Source organism: Anolis carolinensis, chromosome 2 (assembly GCF_035594765.1).
Source record: "Anolis carolinensis isolate JA03-04 chromosome 2, rAnoCar3.1.pri, whole genome shotgun sequence".
Taxonomy (NCBI): domain Eukaryota; kingdom Metazoa; phylum Chordata; class Lepidosauria; order Squamata; family Dactyloidae; genus Anolis; species Anolis carolinensis.
The window spans coordinates 88,702,351-88,726,941 of NC_085842.1; the positions used below are offsets into that span (position 1 = coordinate 88,702,351).

Here is a 24,591-nt window from a genome sequence, read left to right on the forward strand (position 1 = left end):
GTTTTTCCTTGCAAATGTATTCCACCCTAAAGACAAAGTATGGAATAGAGTAAAATTTTGGATGTCCAAAATTCTATTAATATAAATTGCCTTTTGAACATGTCAACATCACATCCTTACTTAGATAATAATTTTCTAGAACTATGCAGATGTTTCTAAGTGGAGCAATTATGTAACCAATTATCTCCTGTTTTGTTAATAGGATACTGATTTTTCTCTTGTATATGTAATTATGTTTGTTCTCTGTGATTTTTGACTTCTGCTGTTCACTGCCCCACTGTGTTAACAACAGTTGGTACCAGGACGTTTATATAGCTATATTATTTTATTCTTCAGTTAGTATAGCCTCTGGTTTTTAAAATAAATGTATTAAAACTTTATATCCACTTTTATACACCATCTTTAAAAGCCCCCCCCCCCCCCCGCATTAATTTATAAATGCCTAATGGCAGAGGAATTGTTTTTACCTGTCTACAAAAGTCTTCTCTAGGGAGGGAGTTCCAAAATATGAGCGTTCATAAGTCTTCTTTAAATAGTTTTTTAATTTTAATATTTATATTTTAATCATATTGTTTTTATTTAGCATTGTTTTATATTTATTGTTAGACTCTTTAAGTTCCTATATTGGGAGAAAGGTAGAATTTTTAAAATAAAATAAATAAGATCTCCTCTTCAGTGCAATGATCTTATGCAGACATTGATGAGACAAGGATGACTGTATACACTTATGTGTACATCATCCTCATGTATAAGTGAAGGGCAGGTCCAGGGGCCAAATTTATGGATTTTGATATGATCCATGGGTAAGTTAAAGGTCAGTCTATGGAGGGGGAAAGAACCAATGCTGTCTAGCTACCTCTAGCTGCCATTGCCATTTCCCATTCGGAAAGGCCATGAGCAGCATTGTGATGGAAAGAGTAGAGGGCTTCTTTTAGGTTTGCCCAGAACAGAGGAAACTCTATTCGCCAGTTTACTCAGAGAAAGGTATGGTTCATTTTTTGATAAGAGTTAAGGTTAAGTTCTCACATGGACCCATGGATAAGTCGACACAGGTTTTTTGGGCTGATTTTTTACTGAATTTCTAGATTTATAAATGAGTGTATAGGTTAAATGCAAGTCTGCTCCTGCTCTTCTCTGTGTTTGTGTGTTTGCTTAGATGAGTGATTCCCCTCCTTGCTGATTCCAGATGCTACCCTTGGGGCTGTAAAGACTATGAGTCCCCATAGGGAATCCATTATCAGCATAACAAGCTGTGAGCTATATAACTGAAGTGTGCAGTCCATATTCTCCTAATTTGCATATGAGAAGGTGAGGTGGGAAAAATACCAAATGTCTTAATATGGTCAAGGCAGATTACTGGAATTACACTGACCACCAAATAAACAATAAAAATTAAACATTATGTTGCTACTTTGTGTTTCTTGTTGCTGCCTTCGTAGATAAATCAATCTAGTCTTCCCTTCAGCACTCCACTCTTATCAAGGAGTTCACAAATGGACTGTTTTGTTATTGGCTATAGTAACTTGACAGGTGTTAACCATTCCAGAGACTCCCAGATGGATCTTTATGGCACGTCTGTAGCAGAGAAAAGCTAATGCTGCATGATGCGTGTGGGTGGGTTTGAATTGCTGCACGATATTTCTGTTTTATCCTGCCAGCTTGCTGCAATCTCACTTTTTTCTTCCTCTCCCTGCTGCTCCCCTTTGCCTCAGTTTATAAAACATCCAATATATTTCATAGGTGCAGTCTGCCCCTATTTAATAAACTTCAGTTGGGTAGGCTATTATGCAGCACACACTCTGTATTTACACCTGTTCTTCCCATGGTAATGTTCAGAGGCACCCCGTGTCAGTTTTAGTCCTGCCAAGCATTCTTCTGCACTTTACTTGATGCTTCAGCAAAACTCCCTACCAAGCTTAATTTAACAAAAAAAAATCTAGCTTTTCCTTGAAAATACTTGCTTTCAGTCCCCCAGTAAATTACTTCTGATGACTTCTTTTGCTGAATTGAAAATAAAGACCAGTCCATAAAACAAAAATAAAATAAAATAAAAACTATAGCTGCCAAGAGAAGATACTGACTTTCAACCTGAAACAAGTCTGTAACTTCCTCATCCCAAATATCTCTGTGTTCTCCTGTTGCCTTCAAATTTGAATGTATAAGACTACCTTCTCAAAGCTAAAATGAAACAAGGCACACTTTAAATGTGTGTTTCAATGCAGTCCTTAGTGTGTAGTTTTCCTTCAACCCTTATGTTGATTACAACTAAAGTACTACAATACATTTGATTTAATTTTCTGCACTGTGTTTGGCTGACCACAGAGGCTACTCTTTTCTTTAATCCTGCATTTCCAAATTTCATTTTTTCAGATAATTTTGTTTTCAGATTAAATCAAAATGTGTTCTCCTGCCACAGTTTTCCATGCTTTCCCACTATTTTCATGCACATATCAGTGCTTGTATGTATTAATATTGCACACATCTAGATTTTTCGATGTGTGTGTAATCGGCTTGGATGTGAAGATGATATTTAAAGTGATTTCAGTGAGGATTATTTTCCAGGCACTGTGTCATAAGGTTAGGTTATAAGAAATCAACCCAATTACTTAGCATAAAAAGTAGGGAAAGAATCCATTCCTTTTGCATTATTAAAATGCGTTGCGGTTTAAGCACTAATCTCTTTCTGTGGTGTTTGGACAAAGCTTATGCTGGAATTGCTTGTAAGCATAAATTAAACTCCAGATCCCTATGTGTAGAATGCAATGTAGATTACTTCTGACTGTGATATTTTAAAAGGTTTAACCTAGAGAAAAGAAAGGAAGACTTTATCCTTACTGTGAGCAGAGATGTACAGCACACAGATCAAATCGAGCATAACTATTAGTCTTTCTTGTAAGTTTTGCATTAGGAATGACCTTGTAGCAGTGTTGGCAATATTTAATTGATTAAGATTATTTTTGGACTAGCGGTCTTATTAAAAAGACAGTTGGTTGAATGGTCCCTTGAGTAGCTGATATTCTCGTAGGCGAATGAGCATTATTAAAAGGTTGGGTCAGATTAGAGCAGCCCCACTGCCTTTGTTGATTTCTTTTCCTCTCTGCATTCAGTGAAGGTCTCTCAAGGCCATTCTTGCCAGCATAGATGTAGAGTGCTTCTGGATTAAGGGGTTTGCTCCCACTAGAAATGTGAACTTCCCATTAGCAGATCTGAGACCTAATTAAATGGTGCTTTTCGTTTTCTAATTTTATTACATAAACACGCTTTTAAATTTTTGGTCACTGAAATGTTTGGCCATGTGTTTAGGCCAGAGGATTAATTGTATTCAGTGCAAAATCTCCCTGGACTGTAACTGTTGAATAGAGCAAATCATACATTTGGTCTATTGAGATTATAATTTTTCTACAACAAATGCTTGCTCACAGTGGAGGGTTACCACATCTTTCTAACACTGCATTTCCCAATGGTGAAACAGCAATATTTTTTCATTGAGATACAGAAACTGCAACTGTGTGGCGTATGAGCTGCCGTTTATTTTCCGAGCCCAATTCAAGGTGCAGGTCATTACCTACAAAGCCCTAAACGGTTTGGGACCCACCTACCTTCGTGACCGTATTTCCCCCTATGAACCTACACGATCCCTTCGCTCGTCGGGGGAGGCCCTCCTCTCGCTCCCACCACCCTCGCAGTCGCGGTTGGTGGGGACGAGGGAGAGGGCCTTCTCCGTCGTGGCCCCCTGGCTCTGGAACTCACTCCCCAGGGAGATCAGGCAGGCCCCTACCCTCCTCTCATTTCGGAAGAGCCTGAAAACATGTCTCTTCCAGCAGGGCTTCGGTAATTGATTTAGTAAGTCTGACCTGTTGTTTTTCCAATAATAGTCCCGTATTTACGCCTCTTCCAGCACCTTGAAGGTGAAGACAATTTGGACAATCCACCCCTTCCTGATGATTCTGACTAGCACTTTGGCCCAGGTTTCTCCTGATTTTATCTAAGATTTTATCTTTTGTCCTGATATGTGATTTCTTATGACTTGTTTTTAATCTGTTTTATGGTGTTATTTCACTGTTGTTGACTGGGCTTGGCCCCATGTAAGCCGCCCTGAGTCTCTTCGGGCAGATGGGGCAGGGTACAAAAATAAAATTGTTGTTGTTGTTGTTGTTGTTGTTGCAGGTGCTTATTGGGTGGAGCCATTTTTACTCTTCTACAATATTACTGGAGTGCAGGAGTCCTTTTGTAGTCCTTAAACTGGAAAAATAATAAGATAAAGCCCTCTTCTTGCAAGAATAAACATGCACATCGTTCCTAATAAATAGCAAAATAGTAACATGCTACTTCCACTATATAGAGACTGTTACCTTTTATAGATAGGGACAAGATTTTGCGCTAGTGGTGTTGAATCTATGCATCACAGTTGAAGTGTTGTGCTAGGAGGAAAGGATGGGCTTAAAAAATGTCATCTAGAATATTTGGGATTCATCCACTACAGTCATTTGGCCTTTGAACGTGTTAGAATCTTCTAACATCTGAATGAAGAACATCTAAATAATTGCATGTTTGGACTAAGGTAGCTGAAAGTGTCCAGTTAAATTTTGTTATGCTGTGGTACCTTATACCCCATTTTGATTTGCAAATAATATGGAAACAATACATTAACCAGCTGAATGGCTAATCTTAAGGTTGGGTTGCTGACCTGCAAGACGAGGTGAGCTCCCGTCTGTCAGCTCTAGCTTGCGGGGACATGAGAGACGCCTCCCAGCTAACACATCCTGCCATCCCTTGGGCACCGTCTCTGCAGATGGCCAGTTCTCTCACACCAGAAGTGACTTGCAGTATATTCTAAAGTCGCTTCTGATATGATTTAAAAAAAAACTTGCATATATCCCTAAATCTTTCTCTTGCCCATGTCATTCTCTATCATTGAAAGTGAGGAAAAGGAGGGAGCAGTTCAAAATTTTCAGCCAGCCCGGCAGCCTGTCAACAAAACCCCGATCTCTATTGGTATAAACAGCTCCAAGTAATCTGATTTGTGTGAATTGCTTGAAAAGAGAGGGGGGCAAAGTGTGTATATGCATGTGAAAGGTTATCAAAAGTCCAGAATTTGAATTTCCTTGTCACAAAACATGGGTTGTCTAATCTTTTGTCACCACATGTACTACCCAGTTGTAGAACAGTGTTTCAGGCATAAGAGTGACAGATCTGACAAAGCGAGATTTTCTTTGCTGAAATTTTTACATGTCCAACCTGCAGCTTTCTACAGTTACTTATATGCACTGTCTTCAGTTTTCATGCACTACAACTTGCAGGAGCAGCAGTGATTTTTCTTTGTAGTCTAAAGACTCAACTCTAAGGTATCACAAAGGGAATGTTTGAAAGCAGTGGGTGTAAAGACAAGGCAAGATGGGCAAAACTATTACCAGTATCACTGAGTAAGGGAAGATTAGCTGACCAAATGTAGACTAGTTTGAGGAGATTTGAAAGCTGCTGCATTGGCCCTGAGGGTAGTGATTCTGCATAGTAAAAATGAAGATCTAGAGTCACATGCTTGCACTGCAGCTAGAATCATCTATCTATCTATCTATCTATCTATCTATCTATCTATCTATCTATCTATATATATAAATGTTATATTCGTTTTACTATGGAGTAAACAGCAAAACCATTGAACCCAATCACATCAAATTTGGCCACAAAAGACATAGTCTTCCAAAATATGTCTTTCAATAAAAAAACCTAGAAAAATAGTCCAAATTACAGAGGATGAGGAAGAGCTCCCCCCCCCTTAAATGCCAGTTAGAAAAGTAGGCTCTGCTGTCTTTAGCCCCCCCCCCCCCCCCGCTGCCTTTAGGCCCCGCCCCCTTCGTGTCCTAGCAACTCCCTCAGCCAAGATGACGCCCAGGGCACAGGCAGTTAGGCCTCTTTGACACAGCCTATAAAATACAGATTATCTGATTTGAACTGGATTATATGGCAGTGTAGACTCAAGACCCTTCCACACAGCTATATTACCCAGCATGCCAAGGCAGGATAATCCACAGTATCTCCTTTGAACTGGATTATCTAGAGTTCACACTGCCATATAATCCAGTTCAGTGTGGATTTTATACAGCTGTGAGCTATACTGTGCAGGGCCACCTGAGACGGGAAGGTCATGGCAGAGAGGTCAGACTAAGCACGATTCCTGGGGAAGGTAATGGCAACCCACCCCAGTATTCTTGCCATGAAAACTACATGGATCAGTACAACCAGAGAAATGTCGGTATACCATCGAAAGATGGTCAAAATGCTACTGGGGAGGAGCAGAGGACTAGTCCAAGTAGCCCCAGATGTGATGACGCAGTTAGCTCAAAGCCAAAAGGAAGGCTAACGGCCGACAGTGCTGGAGGTGAAGGACGAATCCGATGTTCTAGAGATCAACACACTATAGGAATCTGGAATGTAAGATCTATGAGCCAGGGCAAACTGGATGTGGTTATTGGTGAGATGTCAAGATTAAAGATAGATGTTCTAGAGATCAACACACTATAGGAATCTGGAATGTAAGATCTATGAGCCAGGGCAAACTGGATGTGGTTATTGGTGAGATGTCAAGATTAAAGATAGACATTCTGGGAGTCAGTGAACTGAAATGGACTGGAATGGGTCACTTCACAAAAGATGACCACCAGATCTACTACTGCGGACAAGAGGAACACCGAAGAAATGGAGTAGCCTTCATTGTTAATAATAAAGTTGCAAAAGCAGTGATTGGATACAACTCAAAAAATGATAGCATGATCTCAATTGGAGTTCAAGGCAAGCCATTTAACATCACAGTGATCCAGATATACGCCCCAACCACAGCTGCTGAAGAAGCAGAATTAGATAAGATCTACGAGGACCTGCAGCACTTAGTGGATAACACACCAAAAAGAGACATTATTCTCATTACAGGAGATTGGAATGCTAAGATGGGCAGTCAAATGATAACCGGGATCACAGGCAAGCATGATCTGGGACAACAAAATGAAGCAGGACGTAGGCTGATAGAATTTTGCCAGGAAAACTCAATGTGCATAACAAACACTCTCTTCCAACAACCTAAAAGATGGCTTTACACATGGACTTCACCAGATGGTCAACACCGAAATCAGATTGACTACATCCTTTGCAGCCAAAGGTGGCGGACATCCATCCAGTCGGTGAAAACAAGACCTGGAGCTGACTGTAGTTCAGATCACGAACTTTTATTACAAAATTTAGAATCAGACTAAAGAGAATGGGGAAAATACACAGACCAATTAGATATGATCTCACAAATATTCCCAGTGAATATGCAGTGAAGGTGAAAAATAGATTTCAGGGACTAGATTTAATAAATAGAGTCCCAGAAGAACTATGGACAGAAGTCCACAACATTGTTCAAGAGGCAGCTACAAAGTACATCCCAAAGAAAAAGAAAACCAAGAAGGCAAGATGGTTGTCTGTCGAGACACTGGAAGTAGCCCAAGAAAGAAGGAAGGCGAAAGGAAACAGCGATAGGGGGAGATACGCCCAATTAAATACACAATTCCAGAGGTTAGCCAGGAGAGACAAGGAACTATTTTTGAACAAGCAATGCCTGGAAGTGGAAGAAGACAATAGGATAGGAAGGACAAGAGATCATGGCAACTACACCTATTGATAACTGGCAAATAGAAGGAGAAAACGTGGAGGCAGTGACAGACTTTATATTTCTAGGTGCGAAGATCACTGCAGATGCAGACTGTAGCCAGGAAATCAGAAGACGTTCACTTCTTGGGAGGAAAGCAATGGCCAACCTTGACAAAATGGTGAAGAGCAGAGACATCACACTGGCAACGAAGGTCTGCATAGTCAAAGCAATGGTATTCCCCATAGTAACCTATGGATGCGAGAGCTGGACCATAAGGAAGGCTGAGCGAAGGAAAATAGACGCTTTTGAACTCTGATGCTGGAGGAAAATCCTGAGAGTGCCTTGGACTGCAAGAAGTTCCAACCAGTCCATTCTCCAGGAAATAATGCCCGGCTGCTCACTGGCGGGAAGTATATTAGAGGCAAAGCTGAAGTGTTTTGGCCACATCATGAGGAGACAGGAAAGCTTGGAAAAGATCACAATGCTGGGGAAAATGGAAGGAAAAAGGAAGAGAGGCCGACCAAGGGCGAGATGGATGGATGGTATCCTTGAAGTGACTGGCCTGACCCTGAAGGAACTGGGAGTGGCGACGGCCGACAGGGAGCTCTGTCGTGGACTGGTCCATGAGGTCACAAAGAGTCGGAAATGACTTGCGACAGAGAGAGAGAGAGAGAGAGAGAGAGAGAGAGAGAGAGAGAAGGATATAGTTTTGTTAGATACTGGTTCCATATGGTGTGGTGTCATTGTTGGTGGTTCATGGGTGGGAAGAGTAGGTGGTGGTACTGGTGAAATAATATGTGTATGTTGATTATTGAATTTTGAAGATGATATAACGCAATAAAATTTTACACCATTTTTTTACAAAAAATAAAAAGAGCTGAAGATACCAAACATCTTTATTGTTCAGAATACATAAGTCATGCTCTACAACCTCTCTCTCTCTCTCTCTCTCTCTCTCTCTCTCTCTCTCTCTCTCTATATATATATATATATATATATATATATATATATATAGGCTTTACCTACACACACACACACACACGCATATATGGATGGCTATATATATATATATATATATATATATATATATATGGGTGTGTGGGTGTGTGTGTGTGTGTGTGTGTATGTATGTATGTGTGTGTATATATATATATCTTTACCTACAATGTCATAAATCACAGAAATTAGAGCAATTGATCTTTATAGCCAGCTTCTGTCACCTCCCAGTTTCCTGTCCTGTTGTCCCTGTCCCTCCTTTTTGTCCATATGCTATGTGCCTGTACCAGGGGTGTCATAGTTGCATGACATGAGCGATTATGACACATACCCACCCACACACAGGCCCTCTCCTCTTAAGTGCGGGGATGTATGTTACCTGATAACTTTTTTAATGGATCAGGAAATTTGTCTGGGAATGGACCTGAGTCCTTTGGCTTTGGTTTTTCCCTCTCAAGTGTACTTGGAAGGTTTCTGTCTCTCCTGCCCGATGGGAACACAGAGCTCCTCTAGTCTGGCCTGTAGTTCCCTGCAGCTCATACTCCTTGAAGACAGAAGCCTCAGGCCTGGATTTGAAAGCCCCTATCCATCAAAGGGCCTTTGCTTCATGAACGATTCTCTGAAGGTTCAACCAGAACTTCTTGAACTTCTATGCCTGGGGCAAGGGCGGACTCACAGCAAAGCAGCCTGACAGTTTTCTGCCTGCCTGAGGACATCCTAAGTGCTCTTCCTCGGCTACCCTGATACCTTCACCCCTGCCAAGCCCTACAGCCATTCACTCATGCATTGCCCTCAAATGTGGCCCACAAAGCCCCCCCCCCCGGCAGAAGACAGCGCTGACATGATTTCATTATCACTACATTATTATTTCTTACCCACCTTGCCTTGATACTGTGAATTCTTGTGGATTAAGGCAGGGAACAAGTAATGCATAATGCCAGTTAAAATTGTTTAAGGCTACTACATCTTAAAACTCCTCCATAAATACTTTAAAAGGAATGAAAATATGTTTGAGATTTTGATTGAACAGGAGGAATAAATGCTACCTGTGCAGTAAGAGCAATTTGGGGTGGGGGCATCCTTGGGTTAGAGCTGTACAAGGTGCAGTGGGTGGGTTCCTTATCAGAGAGGGCCTTGTCAGCCCTGGAGCAGGTGTTCCTGTTCCCTACAAGGAATTACCGTATGTATTCTTGCACAGCAGGAGGTTGGACTGGATGGCTCTAGTCGTTTCTTCTCACTCTGTGACTCTAAGAAATAAAGGACAGAAGCACATAGTTTGGAACAGCACAGTAGTAAGGCTATAAAAAACTTCCTAATTGATGAGTCATATCAGAAGATCTTCATCTTTCTCCTTGTGGTCTTTGCCACCACCACTATAATCAGCAAGGGCTTTTTTTGCTGGTGAAAGTTACTCCTTCCTTGAGATGGTCTGTATGGTCTCTTCTCATTTTATGAATATGTAGCAGTTATTTTTATTCCTGAAGAGTTTTGAAAAATGATTTCTATTTTAATGGGTAGGGTTTAAACTTGTGAGGATGTGAAGATATTACAAGCAAACTGTAAACAGGGGCAACCAGTAGACTACGTGGGAGAGTTCCAGAGGCTAGTTCTGTATCTTCTGTGATGCTGAATTGAAGGCTCGCTGAGACCCATATTCTATATATTCAAAAGGATGGAGCATGTGGTATATAAAGGATGAGTTTAGAGCAGGGCCAATCTTAGAAAGACAATAATATTTTGGCTTGATATGTGATAGGGATCAAACACTTCAAAACAGCGTTCACTGGTTTCTGTTCATTCTTCATGTCTTAGCTGCTGGGCTTGGTGTGAAGAACTTTTCATATATTTTCCTGTACAACTTAAACAGCTTCAGTTATCATAACTAATGTAAATGAATGTGAGACTTCCATTCAACAATATGTAGAGAACCAACGGTTTCTTACTCATGTGCTAAGGTTTATTAAAGCAGTCTTGATTCCCACTTTGGAAAAAAATAAAATGAAGTAAGTATTTCAAAGAAAAATGGAAATAATCTCTTCAAATGGGAAGATTGAGAGTGGTGAAAAATAATTGCCATATTTAATGGTTTGCTTGTTCTGGTGATTTAAAAAATAGTCCAGGAAAATGAGATTTGGGGAAGTAAATAATACAGTTCCTTGCATTTGTGTGGGTAGGTATATTCCCAGCAGAAAGGATAGTAGGAAACAACAGTGAATCTAGTTCTAAATCACAGCATAGAGCAGAAGGACCTGGTGTCAAGGTTGTTTAGCATCTGTGTTAATGACTAGAATTTGCACACTTATGAAATGCACAGATAATGATAAATTGGGAGATGCTGCAAGCCTGCACCATATCAGAATAGCATTCCAAAGGCCCCGGAAGCAATTAGCAAATATGGGCAGAAAATTGCACAATTAGACTTGGTTTGCAAAAGTATAATTTATTGTGCGTGTTTGGGAGGGGAAATTAAATGTTGGCATGTAAAGGGGTAGCAAGTGTTAAGCAGAAAGGGTGACTGTGTGAAGGGCTGGAGTCTGGTTTCATTTTTTCTTTCTTTATGGCTGCTATTATGCAGTCATATGCAAGGAATTTGTTGTGTGTTGGGGAATGATTGCCTGTCTTTATACAATAACTATGCCCACAATCAGCATACCCCTTCCTTTGAAGAAGGGTTTACATTCAGAAATCCATGTAGTCACGGGACTCCTTGTGCAGTTTTCTCAGATCAGTGTTGAAATACCATTGAACGGTCTCCATTTCTATGCAACCCCACCCTCTTTACTGGTTGAACACTTGAAATGCTAAAAGAAATATCAGGAAGGCAGACACTTCTCTTAATCCAATTGCCCAGAAAATTCAAGGATATGTACAGCTGAAACTCAAATAAAATGCCACATTAATGTGCACTTAAATGTATTTCATATTAAAACCATCAGTGAATTGAAAGTATAAAAGTGCATCTGTAAATAATAGAACATTTGTTGGGAAAGCTTCTTTCCTCAGCACTCTGACAGTTACCAAAATCCCACCTTGCTATAAAAAAGGTCTTTATTGCTGGCAGAAGGACAAAGGCGACATAAACCTATCCTCCCTAGGGTCAGTATAGGCCAGAGTATCCTCTGGGGAAGCCCTTTCTCATATCATCATCAAATCTGTCCATGAGAGCAACCTTCCCCAAAGCTTTCAGAATATAGACAGGCTTATATGGGGAGATGCAGTCAAATACAAAAAGGGAAGGGTCTCAGCCACAGATGTATAAACTATAAAAATTAATCAAAAAAGCATAGACAAAAGGATATTAAAGAATGTATTAGCAATTAGGAGTGAGAATGATATTACAGCAAATATGAATAACAAATGAATAAGAATATCATAATTCAAAACTTAATAAAATACCATGATTTAAAACGAAAAAGAAAACATGCATGGATCACTACCAAACTTAATATTGCAGATATACGAAGACTGCCATCTCAGATCGTAATGTGACAAAGGAATAAAATACAAAACAAAAATCTATATAGGGCTTTCTAAGCTACAATGAGAACACTGAATTGAGCATGAATGGACCAGTAACCTATGATGTTATAGTATCAAGGAAATTCTTCCTGTAACAGTCTCCAGTCAGCAGCCTGGCTACAGCATTTTGGATCTGCTGAAGCTCCTGAACAGTTTGCAAAGCCAGCTCCACATAGAGCACATTGCAGTAATCCAAGTGGAATGCACCTGTGTCTTGTTTCATTGTAGCTAAATCAGACATCTCCAAGAACAGGCAGAATTGACCAATTAGCATTCATTATATAAATTCACTCCTAGCTATCACCAAAGTCTGGATGTCTATGCTGATGGTTTAATCTAGGAATGTGCCACAGACAAAAGCCAGGGGTCAAACATGACTCTCTTAGTGCTAGTTTTACAATTTACATTTTTGGGCACAAGCAAGACCACCAAGTTCTTTCCTAGAGAGATAATCCAGGTGTATACTTCGGATAACTATAGGAAATAACACAATTCGCAGTGTTGGTTGTCTACAAAGTTGATTAATCATCTCAGTCTCATAAACAGGAATAGACCCAGATGAAAATAGATCTAGTTATTCTATCTGATCCAGAAAGTCCTGGAGTTCAGTTGCTACCACCTGTTCCAATACCTTCTGCCACAGTTCAGGGAGGACTGTTTCAGCAAAGATCTTGTCACTGCCTGTTCTAGGTATGCTGGGAAGCTTACTTTGCTCTAGAAATGTGTTTAGTGCCAGGCAGGGATTTAATGAATACTCACACATTTTCTTGCCTTGATAAGAGAGGGTGTTGACTTACCAAAAATCCCCATCAAGAAAATGGTTGATTTTGAGATTTTGTTTTCTGAAAAAAAGTATAAAAAGCTTCTTCAAAGGATTATTTGTGCAAAATACAACATTTTTTTGTCCCTATAATAACCATTCATTCCCCTTACCCATTCCTCCATTGATATGCCAGGAAGGGCAAGGATCACTTCTGTTCATATCTTGAAGTCTTCAAGGGTTTATGCTATGATAGATTTGTTAGCTTTTCAGGTGCTTTGCTGTTTCTGCTACAACCGATTAGTCCTGCTAACCTTTTGGTAATTCTTCTCTGACAGTGATTATGAAGCTAATGGCACTGCCCACGAACTGAGTGTTGCTACCGCTTTTTTCTGTATCAATTAATTCATTATTGCCCACTGAGTGCAGTTATTTTTAGCCACATGCATACCCAGTTTATAGTAGTTTCATCCCTTCATATAATTCATGCTGGCACAAGAGGCCATGATTTTGGAGTAGATCAATATCCTTATTGATATTTGGGGTTTTGGGGCAGTCTGATGCACAGTAACATTTTTTTCTATTCCTGGCTGAAAAAAAGGGAACAATAAACTCTCTGTACCTGTTGTGCTTCTGCTATATTTTGTGTAGAATAGGTATGAAATCTAGATTGCAGCCTCTATATGTATCCCCTACCTGCTAAGGAAATTAACTGGCAAGAGAATACAATTAAACCAAAAAATCCCCCAAACCTATGGGATTGCCATATTTACTTCTTGTGATTGACCTATATTTATCTTGTCCATTCCCAGTAGATTCATGCATATTCTCCATTAGTTGTTGAACTTATTGATTGTCCCATTTATATTGATCAAGAATAATATTCCATGCACTTTTTATGTTTTCATGTATTTTCCTCATTTATGTCCTTGTTAGTATTGTTAACCGGGCCTGTGCTTTGTTGTTCTGTTCTTGTAAAATAGATACTGAGATTTTTCCTTTTTTGAGCTGGGTGGCTGGCTATGCTCTCTTTCTTTTGTGTATAACGTCAGCTCCCAGTGGGTTGTTTTGGACATCTTTTCCTAGCAGCAACTTGTTTGTTTTTGTTTTTCTGAATTTAGTGCAAGCCTGCTCATATGCTGGATGTGTATACCTGACTACAGTAATCTTCCACTTTTCTCCTTTGTTTCAGCCATTAAAATGAGCCCCATGTCTGCCTTGTTCAATTTCTTTGCTTTCTTCACAAGGATGTGACTGGCAATTCTGTTTCCACTGTTACATCCTTTAGACCTTAACTGTCCCTGACAAATGCGCATGCTGTTGACTCTTTAAGAATATACTTGCTTGACCGTTCAGGGAGGCTGCTGCATGATAGCTGTTTTGATAAATGTAATTCCCCCCTCCCCCAAATTAAATGGAGTCACTAGACTGAAGCATGATGCATCGTAGGGAAGCTTGCTTCATAGTGAGTGTCTCAGATATAGTCGTGCATTTTGGGGAGACTTTGGGCTAGCCAAGGACACCTTCTCCGCATAGAAGGAACTTTGCTAGATGAAACTTTACCACTGTGCAAAGGAAACACCCTGCCCTCTTAAAAATGCCTGTTGTTTGGTCTAATCAGGCTTTCATTTCATTTCCTGTGTTCGTAACATTTTGAATGTAAAAGCAAAACAACTTTCTGTTTAAACCTTATGCGGCGGATAGTCTGCATGGCAGTGACTGATGTGAAGTCTTTTGTCCTTTTCTGCTCGTCTGTTTACACTTTTGCCCACATCTCTTGCTGTTCATTATAGTTATCACACTGCTCTTTTAATAGCTACAGAGTGCTCTTTTATTCATGTCTGAAAGTCACATTTCTCACCAATTGAGGAGCTTGCTTTTGTGTCAGTTTTTGCTTTTTCCTTTTTCTTCTCTCCTGGTCTTGGAGATTTGGATGAAGGGGCGGGTGGGGGAGGGTAGCAAAGGGTAGCTCCTCTGGTGGTTTTATGTATTTATCATATTTCTTCTCCTGCAGCAAGAGTCAAAAGAGGAACACAGCCTGCAGAAGAAGAGAACAAAGCAGAAGCTGGATAGAGCGAAGTTTGCAGCAAAAAGAAATATTGCACGTAGGTCTCGTGTGTGCTAGGGGAAAGGGGGGAATAAGAGATTGGACAATACTCTCTTGTTATTGTTTTTTATTGTTTGTTCTATTGTCATGTATGTCCTCACAATTTATATGTGCCAGGGGCCTAGCCACTCACCTCACCTTACCTGCTTTGCTTTATTTGTATTGGAGATTCGTCACATAAATCTCAGATTTATGAGTGTCACTGATGAAAAAGTAAAAGGTCTCAGAGGATTGCTGTGGGCAATATTGCTCATTTGCATGGGGACTTAGGAGAGGATGGCCTGCTTAACAGTCAAAAAGTAGGAAGGATAAAAAGTAGCAGTCATTATTTCATTTTTTTTCACAGGGTATTAGCGCTGTTTAGAGACAACTAGGGACAGTGTTTAGAATTTATATTGAGCTTCTTATTCACACAATGTCTGGCTTTTGGTTTGATTGGTCATACAGTTCAGGGTTCACACTATAATTTATTAAGCAATTGGTCTTTTGGGTGATATTTTTAAAAACTTGTGTGGTCTGTTGAAGTGAAATTAGTCTTTGCAAATGATTCTAGGATCTTGTATTTTTGTTACCATTTCATAGAGACAGTCTCTGCTTGATCTCAGTAGAGCTCATACATACAGGTTCCCAGTTGTATACTTTAATTTACAGGAATTGTAGTGAGTGTTGTTTTCAGTGCAGCATCCTTTATAATGGAATACACTTTTGAATAGACATGGATCTCCCCCTCTGGAACAGGTCTTCAATGAGACCTTTGTGAGTTTCTTTGGCAAAAGAAAAATGTACATATTCGTATGTGCTCCAATTGATGAAGACACTCAAGATGAGAGCAGAAAGGCATGAGGTCATCTGTTTGTGCAGAATATCTATTAGAGAGCTTCATTTCAGAGGAACACAAAGCCTGGCTTTGGCTCCCATGTACATGTAGGAATCAGTTATTTCCCAGCAGTATGAGAAATGTTCCTAAATCCAACAAGTTACATAGAGTGTGTGGCCTTAGCTGCCACTGATGATGCTGGCCTAACCACAGAAGTACCGAGTCTTTCCTCCAGTTTGCTGCTTTGGATGCAGGTCTCATCCACTATATTAGAGCAGTCAATTAGCAATAATTAATTAGGCACAACCACTTACATGTCTGCTCTTTTATTTATTAGAACTGTAATTAGCGTTTTAGTGTTTATTTTTAGGCAAATTAAGGTTCATTTCTTTAAGATAAAAATCAGTGTCTGTATTGGAAAGGGTTGCTTGGGTTTTATGACAAATTGGCCTCTCAAAGAAAGAGGCTGCCTGGGGAGGAGGAGGACAACTTGCCCCCTCCTCTCTAGGTAGGACTAGACTTAATCAATGGCAGTTGTGTAAGTTTTAATGTAAAGGCTGCCTTTTTCCCAGAGCAAATAACAGAGGTGAGTAAAATACTAATCTGCAATAGTCTTAATACAGGGTGGACAAAGTGTGGTGCTCTTTATATGTTTCTCACTATTGACTATGGTACCTAGGGCAGATGACAGTTCGATATCTGGGGAACCATACTGTTTCCACTGCTTCCTTAATTCTAATCCCCCCTCCACATAAATATTATACACTTTTAAAAAAGTTCACAAATTGTTAATTAACAAATTGTTAATTGCAGAAGTAACATTGCAGCTAAGTTGTTTTTGGTGTGCATATGCAATAGTTCCTAAACAAAGTATGACCTATAAATAATGAAAGTTTCTAAAGCAGAAAAATGTTTTGTATTTTAGTATTCAACATGCATTGTTCTACTCTAGCTTTGTAGTTTTTAATCATTTCTAACTTTGAGCAATAATACCTCTGTGGTGTGATATTCCTGGTGTGATAAATTGCAACAGACAAACCTCAGGAACTCCTTTTTCTCAGAGATGTTTTCCGAGACATATTGTCTAAATAATGTCAGAGCTTTTCTTATGACTGTGCCCTGTAACTTTACATTGTTTCTAAGTAGAAGAGATCTGATGTTTCTGTGTTTCTTTTTCCAAGGGATCGAATATTTTATCAGTAAGAGTTTGGCTCTGCTTCGCAGTCATTTTTCTGATGTCAAGCTGAAATATGAATTGCTTGGTAAATTGTCACAGTGGCATGTAGAAAGGCTTTGAGCCACTTTAATTTCTTTCCAGCTCCAACGTCTTTAAGGATGCCCTGACAACTCTCTCCCATGTTTTACTTTTGGCAGAAACAGCATTGTGATAGCCCTGTGAGGTTAAATTTCCTCACGGCATTTTTAATCACTGCTTTAGTACTACATCTGTAGATCTAGGAGTATACAGGATGCTTAGCCTTACTACAAGTGAATAGCACTGGGTATAACAAACAAACAGGACACCTTGGGCATGATAATGGAGCTATTCAGAGTGAACATGCAGTTCTGCGCATGCATGCAGCGCCTGCCCAAAAGGCACAAGGAAACTGTTCTTTCTCTGCTGGGTGCTGGTTATGCTGACTACCTGCCCAACCGTGCTGACAGTTCTTCCTTTTCAAAACCCAGTTTCTATTTTTGTGCCTCCGAGTTCTTAAATAGATTGTTTGCCCACATCACTAGGAGGCTAGCACAATACTCAGAATTTCTAATCATCATAAATTATGACCAGTGTAATCAACATCAAGCATACACAAATTGTGAGTGTTTGAAGACCGTGTTTAGAAATGATCAGATGTTAAGCAGAATAATACATGATAGCCAGGAAAACGCAGCATGAGTTTGACAGAACAGATGCCCTGCTACTCTCGGGGAAATAGCTTGCTTCTTTCACTGTTGTGCAAGCTGGGCATTTCACAGGGGCAGAAATAAATCTTTTTCATTGCACCTGTGAATTTGAAAAGCAGATTAAACCTTGCTTTTTTTTTTCTCCCTGACATGTCAGAAGAGGTTTTTTGTCCAGAGTTTTCAGTACCAAAGAAATGACCAAATGGCTATATGATATAGCATAGTGCCTTGTATGTGGAATTTTATTTGCATTAGTTTGTTTCTGTATGTATGTTCTTCAGAAGCTATGGATACTTTACTATGATCATTGCTATTCTGCTTCCATGTGTGCTTGCATTTTTTGAAATCAGATGCATAGCTGAGAAAGTTGGTTTTTAGTTGGTTTTTAGGAAGTGGTTACAGTTAATTCTGGGGGCTACAAACTGTTACTGTTATGGTTACACTTTAAAATAGTAGTTCTGTCCATTATGGTGTTTTAAAAAAACCCTCAAATTTTTCAGTGGTTTGAAGCCTTTGAGCCTCCAAATACATGGAATTTCAGTTGTTGGAATCCCCAGCCACCAAAGCCACTGTTCAGAGATTCTGAAAGTCCAAAACCTTAACCTCAAGCTAAGAACTATGTAGTGACAAGAACAACAATCTACAATGCTATAAGCCACAGCCTTGTTGTACAACACAAAGCTGAGTGGCAAAGGCATGAAACTCCGTAAGTTTAAAAATAACAAGTACTGTTGACATCACACATGTTGCCTCTTGTAGAGCAGGGATCCCCAAACTTTTTAAACATGGGGCCAATTCATGGTCCCTCAGACCGTTGGAGGGCCGGACTATAGTTTTTAAAAAAACTATGAACAAATTCCTATGCACACTGCACATATCTTATTTTGAAGTAAAAAAACAAATGGGAACAAATACAGCCTCAATGATAATAATAATAATAATAATAATAATAATAATAATAATAATAATAATAATGGAAGTTGGAAGAACTTGGGCCATTTAGTCCAACCCCCTTCTGCCTTTGAGCACCAAAAGCACTAGCAAATCACCCCATAATAATGAGTTATCAATTAAATAATAATTAAAATACCATTATAAACAAGCAAAGACTTGGAAGGCACGCACCAGGCGAGGGAGGAGGTGGGAAAGGTGCACGCCTTTTCCTCTTTGTTTGCGCCACACGCGCCTTCCTCAACAGAGGAGGAGGGAGCCGCCGCTGCAGGGGCCGGATAAATGGTTTTGAATGTGGCCCCCGGGCCTTAGTTTGGGGACCCCTGTTGTAGAGTAATGTAATGTAACTTTGTTATGTTTTACTGTATATCAAAGTACTGCAAAAAAAAGAAAAAGAAAAAAGGAAATAATTGATTATAATTTATTATGGCAGGGATCCAATTAGTTAAATCCAATTAAAAGGAGACTTCCTCAATAAATTATTGAAAGGTGAACCAACACATCAGTAAATCCCATTGATTCAATTGTGTTCCCTAATCTGGAGTAAATATAGGATCTAGGCCTATCTATGATAAATTACTTCTAGGATCCAATCAGATTATATGCATAAAATATCTTTTTTTTCAGCAGCTGGTTCCTTTAACTGGATTCTAGTCATTGCAATTCCAATGTAAAACTTTTAGCGAATACTTGATCTTTACCAGGTCCTTTGTATGTTGTTGATAATTGCTGAGAAATTGACTTCAACTTACGTATGGTAACCTTGTGAATTTGAGATCTCCAGGACACTGTGTCCTCACCAACCATGCACAGGTCCAGTAAACTCAGTGCTGTGGTTTCCTTGACTAGAGAATTTTATACAACTGTATAAAACAAATTTCAGTTTAGTGGATAGTTAGGCTATCTAAGCATCATTGTGTATGTATACAAGATCACAGATTTCTACCTCATGGCCTTCCTTGGTTCTCTTGTTTCTGGCTTTGAATTCTGTGTGCCCAGACCTTGGACCGCCTTTTGATCTTTCTGTGGAACTTGACCTTTGCTAAATGGTGTCCTGCTCTATTTTGACATTGCCTGGCACAGGAATATCTTTATATTCTTAATGGGGGTCCATGTCAGTATTACAGAAGAATCAGAACTAGTTAACAACCTTCATACTAAGCATACAGAATTAAAACTGCATTATGCCACGTAACTGTGGTTCAGTATAGTGATCTGCTTGGAGGTTATTTGAAGCACTGCTTCTTAAACTGTAGGTTTCATGGCTCAATGTTGGGTTCACAAAAGATCTGACATTTTACAGAAAGTAAAATGTTTCTGTACACCACCCATTTACGCAAACAATGTGAAGTGTTTACAGTGGACTCTGCTGTAAATACTTCAGCTGTATCCTACAAAGAGGAAAATCAACCTGTTTAGCAAGCCTTGCAAATGATGATTTATTTTCACTAAATGTTTTTATATCTTTTCATATACATATATCCTGGGGTCATATATTTCTGATGAGAGCAGGAAGGGGATCTGACCAGCCCCCAGTACATCTGGCAGATGATCATGTTTAAAGCTCCTATTGCTAGTTTCTTCTCCATTTCTCTGAATATAGCATTTTGAGTTTGGGTGCTCTTGCTTGCTTGAGAGTTATGTGAGAGAGGGCTTCTTGGAAAGAGATGCTCAGAAACAACTTACAGTGGTCTGACTGAAGTGTGTTTCAATGTACCTTTCAAATCCTTAGAAAGTTGGGGGAGTTGCTGGAGTTGTATTTTCATCCTGTTTTTCAGGCTTAGATATTTTTAGCTGAGTAAAAGGGATGGGTCATATCTCAGTGAATAGGCAGTGGGTTTTTTTTCTAAAACAGCTTTTTTCTGTTTTCTGTTTAGATTGTTAAAATAAGTTGCACTTTTCAGGATACCCTCTAAAATACTTTAGGGGAGAACTTTATATAGAAAAGGAATAGCTGGTACCATAAAAAGTCAACATGGGTTCCTTAAAAACGAGTCATGTCAGATGAACCTTATCTTATTTTTTGATGAAGGGAATGGTGTGGATGTAGCATATTTTGTTTTCAGTATGGCTTTTGATAAGGTCCTGTTAGGTGGATTGGGAATTAGTTAATCGGCCAAACCCAAAGGGTGCTTACCAACAGTTCCTCCTCATTCTAGAGCAGTGGTTTCCAACCTGTGGTCCAGGGACCACAAGTGGTCCCCAAGAACTAAAATATGGTCCGCAGCCTCACAATTTCTACACCGTTGCAACGAGAACGACTGGTCTCGTGAAACTCTTATAGTGCCGAGGCAACGCGGATGTCAGGAGGGGAGAGGCTGACTACACACGAAAGGCGTCACAACAAGCCTCCTGACTGCTGCTTCTCCTCCTCCCTCCCCCTGAGTGGAGCCGTTTCATGTGGCACCTGGAAGCGGGGGAACCTTGATGTCTTCATTTTTAGGACTGTTCCTGGGGTTATTTGTGATGTTGATTCAGAAAATTGCATTGGATAGACCACATCAGCTCTAGATTATTAAATATAATTTTCTGTGGGTGAGCAGTTGGCGACTACTGGATGGCATATGTTCTGTATCAGAAACTAGAGCTGATGTGGTCTGTCCAATGCAATTTTCTGGATCAGCACGCCAGATAACCAAACCGATTTGTAATCCTTTTGGTATTAATTTTGGAGAGTGGTCCCTGGTCAAAGTGATCTCTAATCAAGTGGTCCCTGGTTAAAAAAAAAAAAAGGTTGGGAACCACTGTCCTAGAGAGGAGTGATCAGTGAGATGCCATAGGGCCCAGTGCTGTTCAACATCTTTATCATTGTTTTGGACAGTGGTATAGAAGGCATGTTCATCAAATCTGCAGTTGACACCAAATTGGAAGAGATAGCTAATATCCCAGAGGACAGGATCAGAAATCAAAATGACCCTAAGAGCTAGACCAAAACTAATAAATGTTTACTAGGCTGCATAGAGATTGTGGGAGTTGTAGCTCCAAAAAAGTAACTTTTCCAAACTCTGCTTCTACCTTTTTCTGTAAGTCTAGGAGAATGTTTCCCTGTGGCCCATGTCTGTTTTAGTTTCATGTGACTTTCTCATAGGAGCAAATAATTCGGATGGGTTTTCATTTTTTGTTTGGTTAAAAATAATTGTTGAGCAGAAAGAACTTCATTCTACCCTTTCAGCACACTACATCATAGTGTAAAAATATGCACAGTTCAGTGTTCAAAGACTACTCTTTCCCCCTCTTGTACTCTTTGATGCTGTATTGCATGTAGAAGTACAAAACAGAGCCACTGGTGGGTGATTATGTGATAAAATACTTCATTGTGATGAATTCACCTGGAAAGTCAAAGTTGAGATTTCTATTGGAACCTCAACAAAATGCCCTGGCTTTGGTTCAGTGATTTGATATTTCACAAAATGCATTACTCTACATTTAACAATTCAGTTCCAGTACGGAAGGTCCACAGCGAGGTAAGCGGAAATGTAACAACTTTGATCAAATTTAGAGTTTTTTTCCCCCTGTGAAGGTGAGTCCCCAGATTTTTTCTTCTTGCTATAAGAAGTACAAGTCTTCTGTTTTGTGTCATTTTCTCTTTCACTTTTTAGAAATGACAGAAGATGAGCAGTTTGCTCTGGCTCTAAAAATGAGTGAGCAAGAAGCCATGCAATTGAACTCCCAAGAAGAGGAGGAGGAAGAGCTTCTGAGAAAAGCTATTGCAGAGAGCCTAAGTGTAAGTGAACGAAGATATTTGGATTGCTCAGAAATGTTAGTCCACGTCCTTTGCCCCACTCTGTTGTTCAAAAGGGGTATGGGGGGGGGGGTAGTCTATCTCAAGATCCAACTGCACATGTTAATCATGTAGCAAGCAACGTATCCCACTCCTTTTATTTAAAATTAATATATAAAGCCTTGATTTGCATTAGGATTACTTTGCACTGGAAGGAAAATGTAAAATTTCCCTTCCACTAATCAGTTACCTTGTCCTGCTGCTTACAAAGGGACTAAAAAGAAAAAAAGAAAAGACAAGCCTTTTAAAAATACTTCCTGTACTCGGGTGGGTTTTAAAAAGTGAGTAGATTATATGGTGGGAAGACCGTTCTCTTTCTCTAGACAATGAACTTGATTTATACTATCATACATTCTTATTTGTATCTTTATAAAAAGAAAAAAGGGGGGGGGTCATGCTATGGAACTAACCAAAGCTTGGAAAAGGCTTTTGGACTTCAGTTTCCAGAATTCCCCTGATAACATGGCTAGCTGTCTGCAGGAGTTGTGGGACATGTAATCAAAAAATGATTTTTCTAAGCTTTGTATTTAACATACAATGTAGCCCAACATGACATTCCTGCTGGAATTCAAGTCATTCTTATGTAAAGCATAAATATATTTGACAAGGTAGGCTCACAGTACATTTTCTAATTGTCACCATGCTAATAGATTCATTCATAGCTAATAGATAACTTCACCTTTAATTATTATTTTGTAGATTAGTGTGCAAATGTCCATTTATATCTATCTGTACAGACTGGCGGTCAGCTTGACTTCCTGATTAGGAATGTACATACTGTAAGGCAAATCACTTGTCTTGTGTATGTGTGTGTTTTCTCCCTTCTAGAGCTGCCAGCTTCCTGAATCTTCTGCTGCAGCTGCTGTGCCTCTCCTTTCTCCAGCACCAGGGTCTCCAGCACAAAGCCATCCAGCTGAACAGGAGGATCCTGAGCCCCTTGCAGCTGTGCCGCCTTGCACCCACTCTCTTTGCTTCGGGTGCAGTTCTCTCTCACCCAGCAACCCAGATGATGAAAATGGACAGGCAGATGTCGCCAAGAGGCCCTTCGTAGTACTAACGAGGTTAAGCCAGGAGATCGTGGAAAGCTCGCTAGTGTCTAGCATAATTGTATCTCCAGGGAAGAGCCAGCCTTTTGCAAGGTCAAATGAAAACCCTTCCTCACCAGCAGGGAGCAGTTCCAGTGACACATTACTTACTCAAGGAGATGACATGCCTATTACCTTGAGTCCCACTTTTCCCCAAAAGCAGTCGGGCGTTTGGCCCCTGGTGCCTCAAAGACTGTTTTCAGGAAGGTGCAACAACCTGTCAAAGCCAACAAATGAGCAATTCCAGAGTTGCTCAGAAAGAGACTCCCTTGCTGGTTGCTCACAAGACCTCGGCATCCTGGACCACCCTAACCATCAGGATTCTCATCTTGAACATCGTTTTGGGCCTAGCAAGAAGGCATTTCTTTCAAGTGGGCCTGTGCAAAAGACTGGCACATCTGAAAACACCACACCAGTTTATTCACTTCATATGGCTGATAAGGAATCCCAAAAAGAAGAAAAAGACATGGTGCACTATTACTGGGGTGTTCCCTTCTGCCCAAAAGGCATAGATCCCAACAAATATACCCAAGTTATTCTATGCCAGCTTGAAGTTTACCAGAAAAGCCTGAAGCAGGCTCAGAGGCAGCTCCTGCAGAAGAAGGCCTTTGGGGAGCCCGTGGTTCCCAATTCAGGTTCCTTGAGGCAAATTGAACATGGAAAGGAGGAGGATGTTTTTAGGAGGAGGGAAAGTACAGATGAGCAGGAAGGATGTGATGCTGATGAGAAAAAGGAGCCAGAGCGTACTGCCTGGCTTCCATCGTCAACAAATGGAGAGATTAACAAAAATCCAGAGAAGAACGTAAGGCAGGCAAGAAATTATGAGGGTGAAGATCAGCCAACAAGTGGCTCTTCTCAGGTAAATTTGCCCTGCTCTTCTTGTCTAAATGAAAATGGAAGTGAGAAGTCTTGTTTTATGTTGTGGATTTGGCACAGAAGGCAACTGGGAGGTAGATGTCTGTGTGATTTGCAGTAGATTGGCAAGGAGTTCTGTTTCCTAGATTTCTAATAATAGCAACAATTTTCACTTAGGGTTGTTGTAT

General features: G+C 40.0%; 1 protein-coding gene across 6 annotated transcripts in view; it reads left to right on the forward strand.

Moving 5' to 3' along the window:
- The window catches only part of uimc1 (ubiquitin interaction motif containing 1), a 106,124-nt gene that overhangs the window by 32,863 nt on the left and 48,670 nt on the right, over positions 1–24,591 (forward strand). For 5 of the 6 annotated variants that reach the window (XR_010002681.1, XM_016991539.2, XM_062970186.1 and 2 more), the window contains exons 3-5: positions 14,917–15,007; positions 22,282–22,406; positions 23,292–24,407. Coding sequence is in view for 5 of the 6 variants with exons in the window: in XM_016991539.2 (XP_016847028.2) it covers positions 14,917–15,007; positions 22,282–22,406; positions 23,292–24,407 (1,332 nt within the window). In the remaining variant the exon portion in view is untranslated. The remainder of the gene's footprint in view (positions 1–14,916; positions 15,008–22,281; positions 22,407–23,291; positions 24,408–24,591) is intronic. The other variant, XM_062970187.1, reaches the window with a different exon arrangement.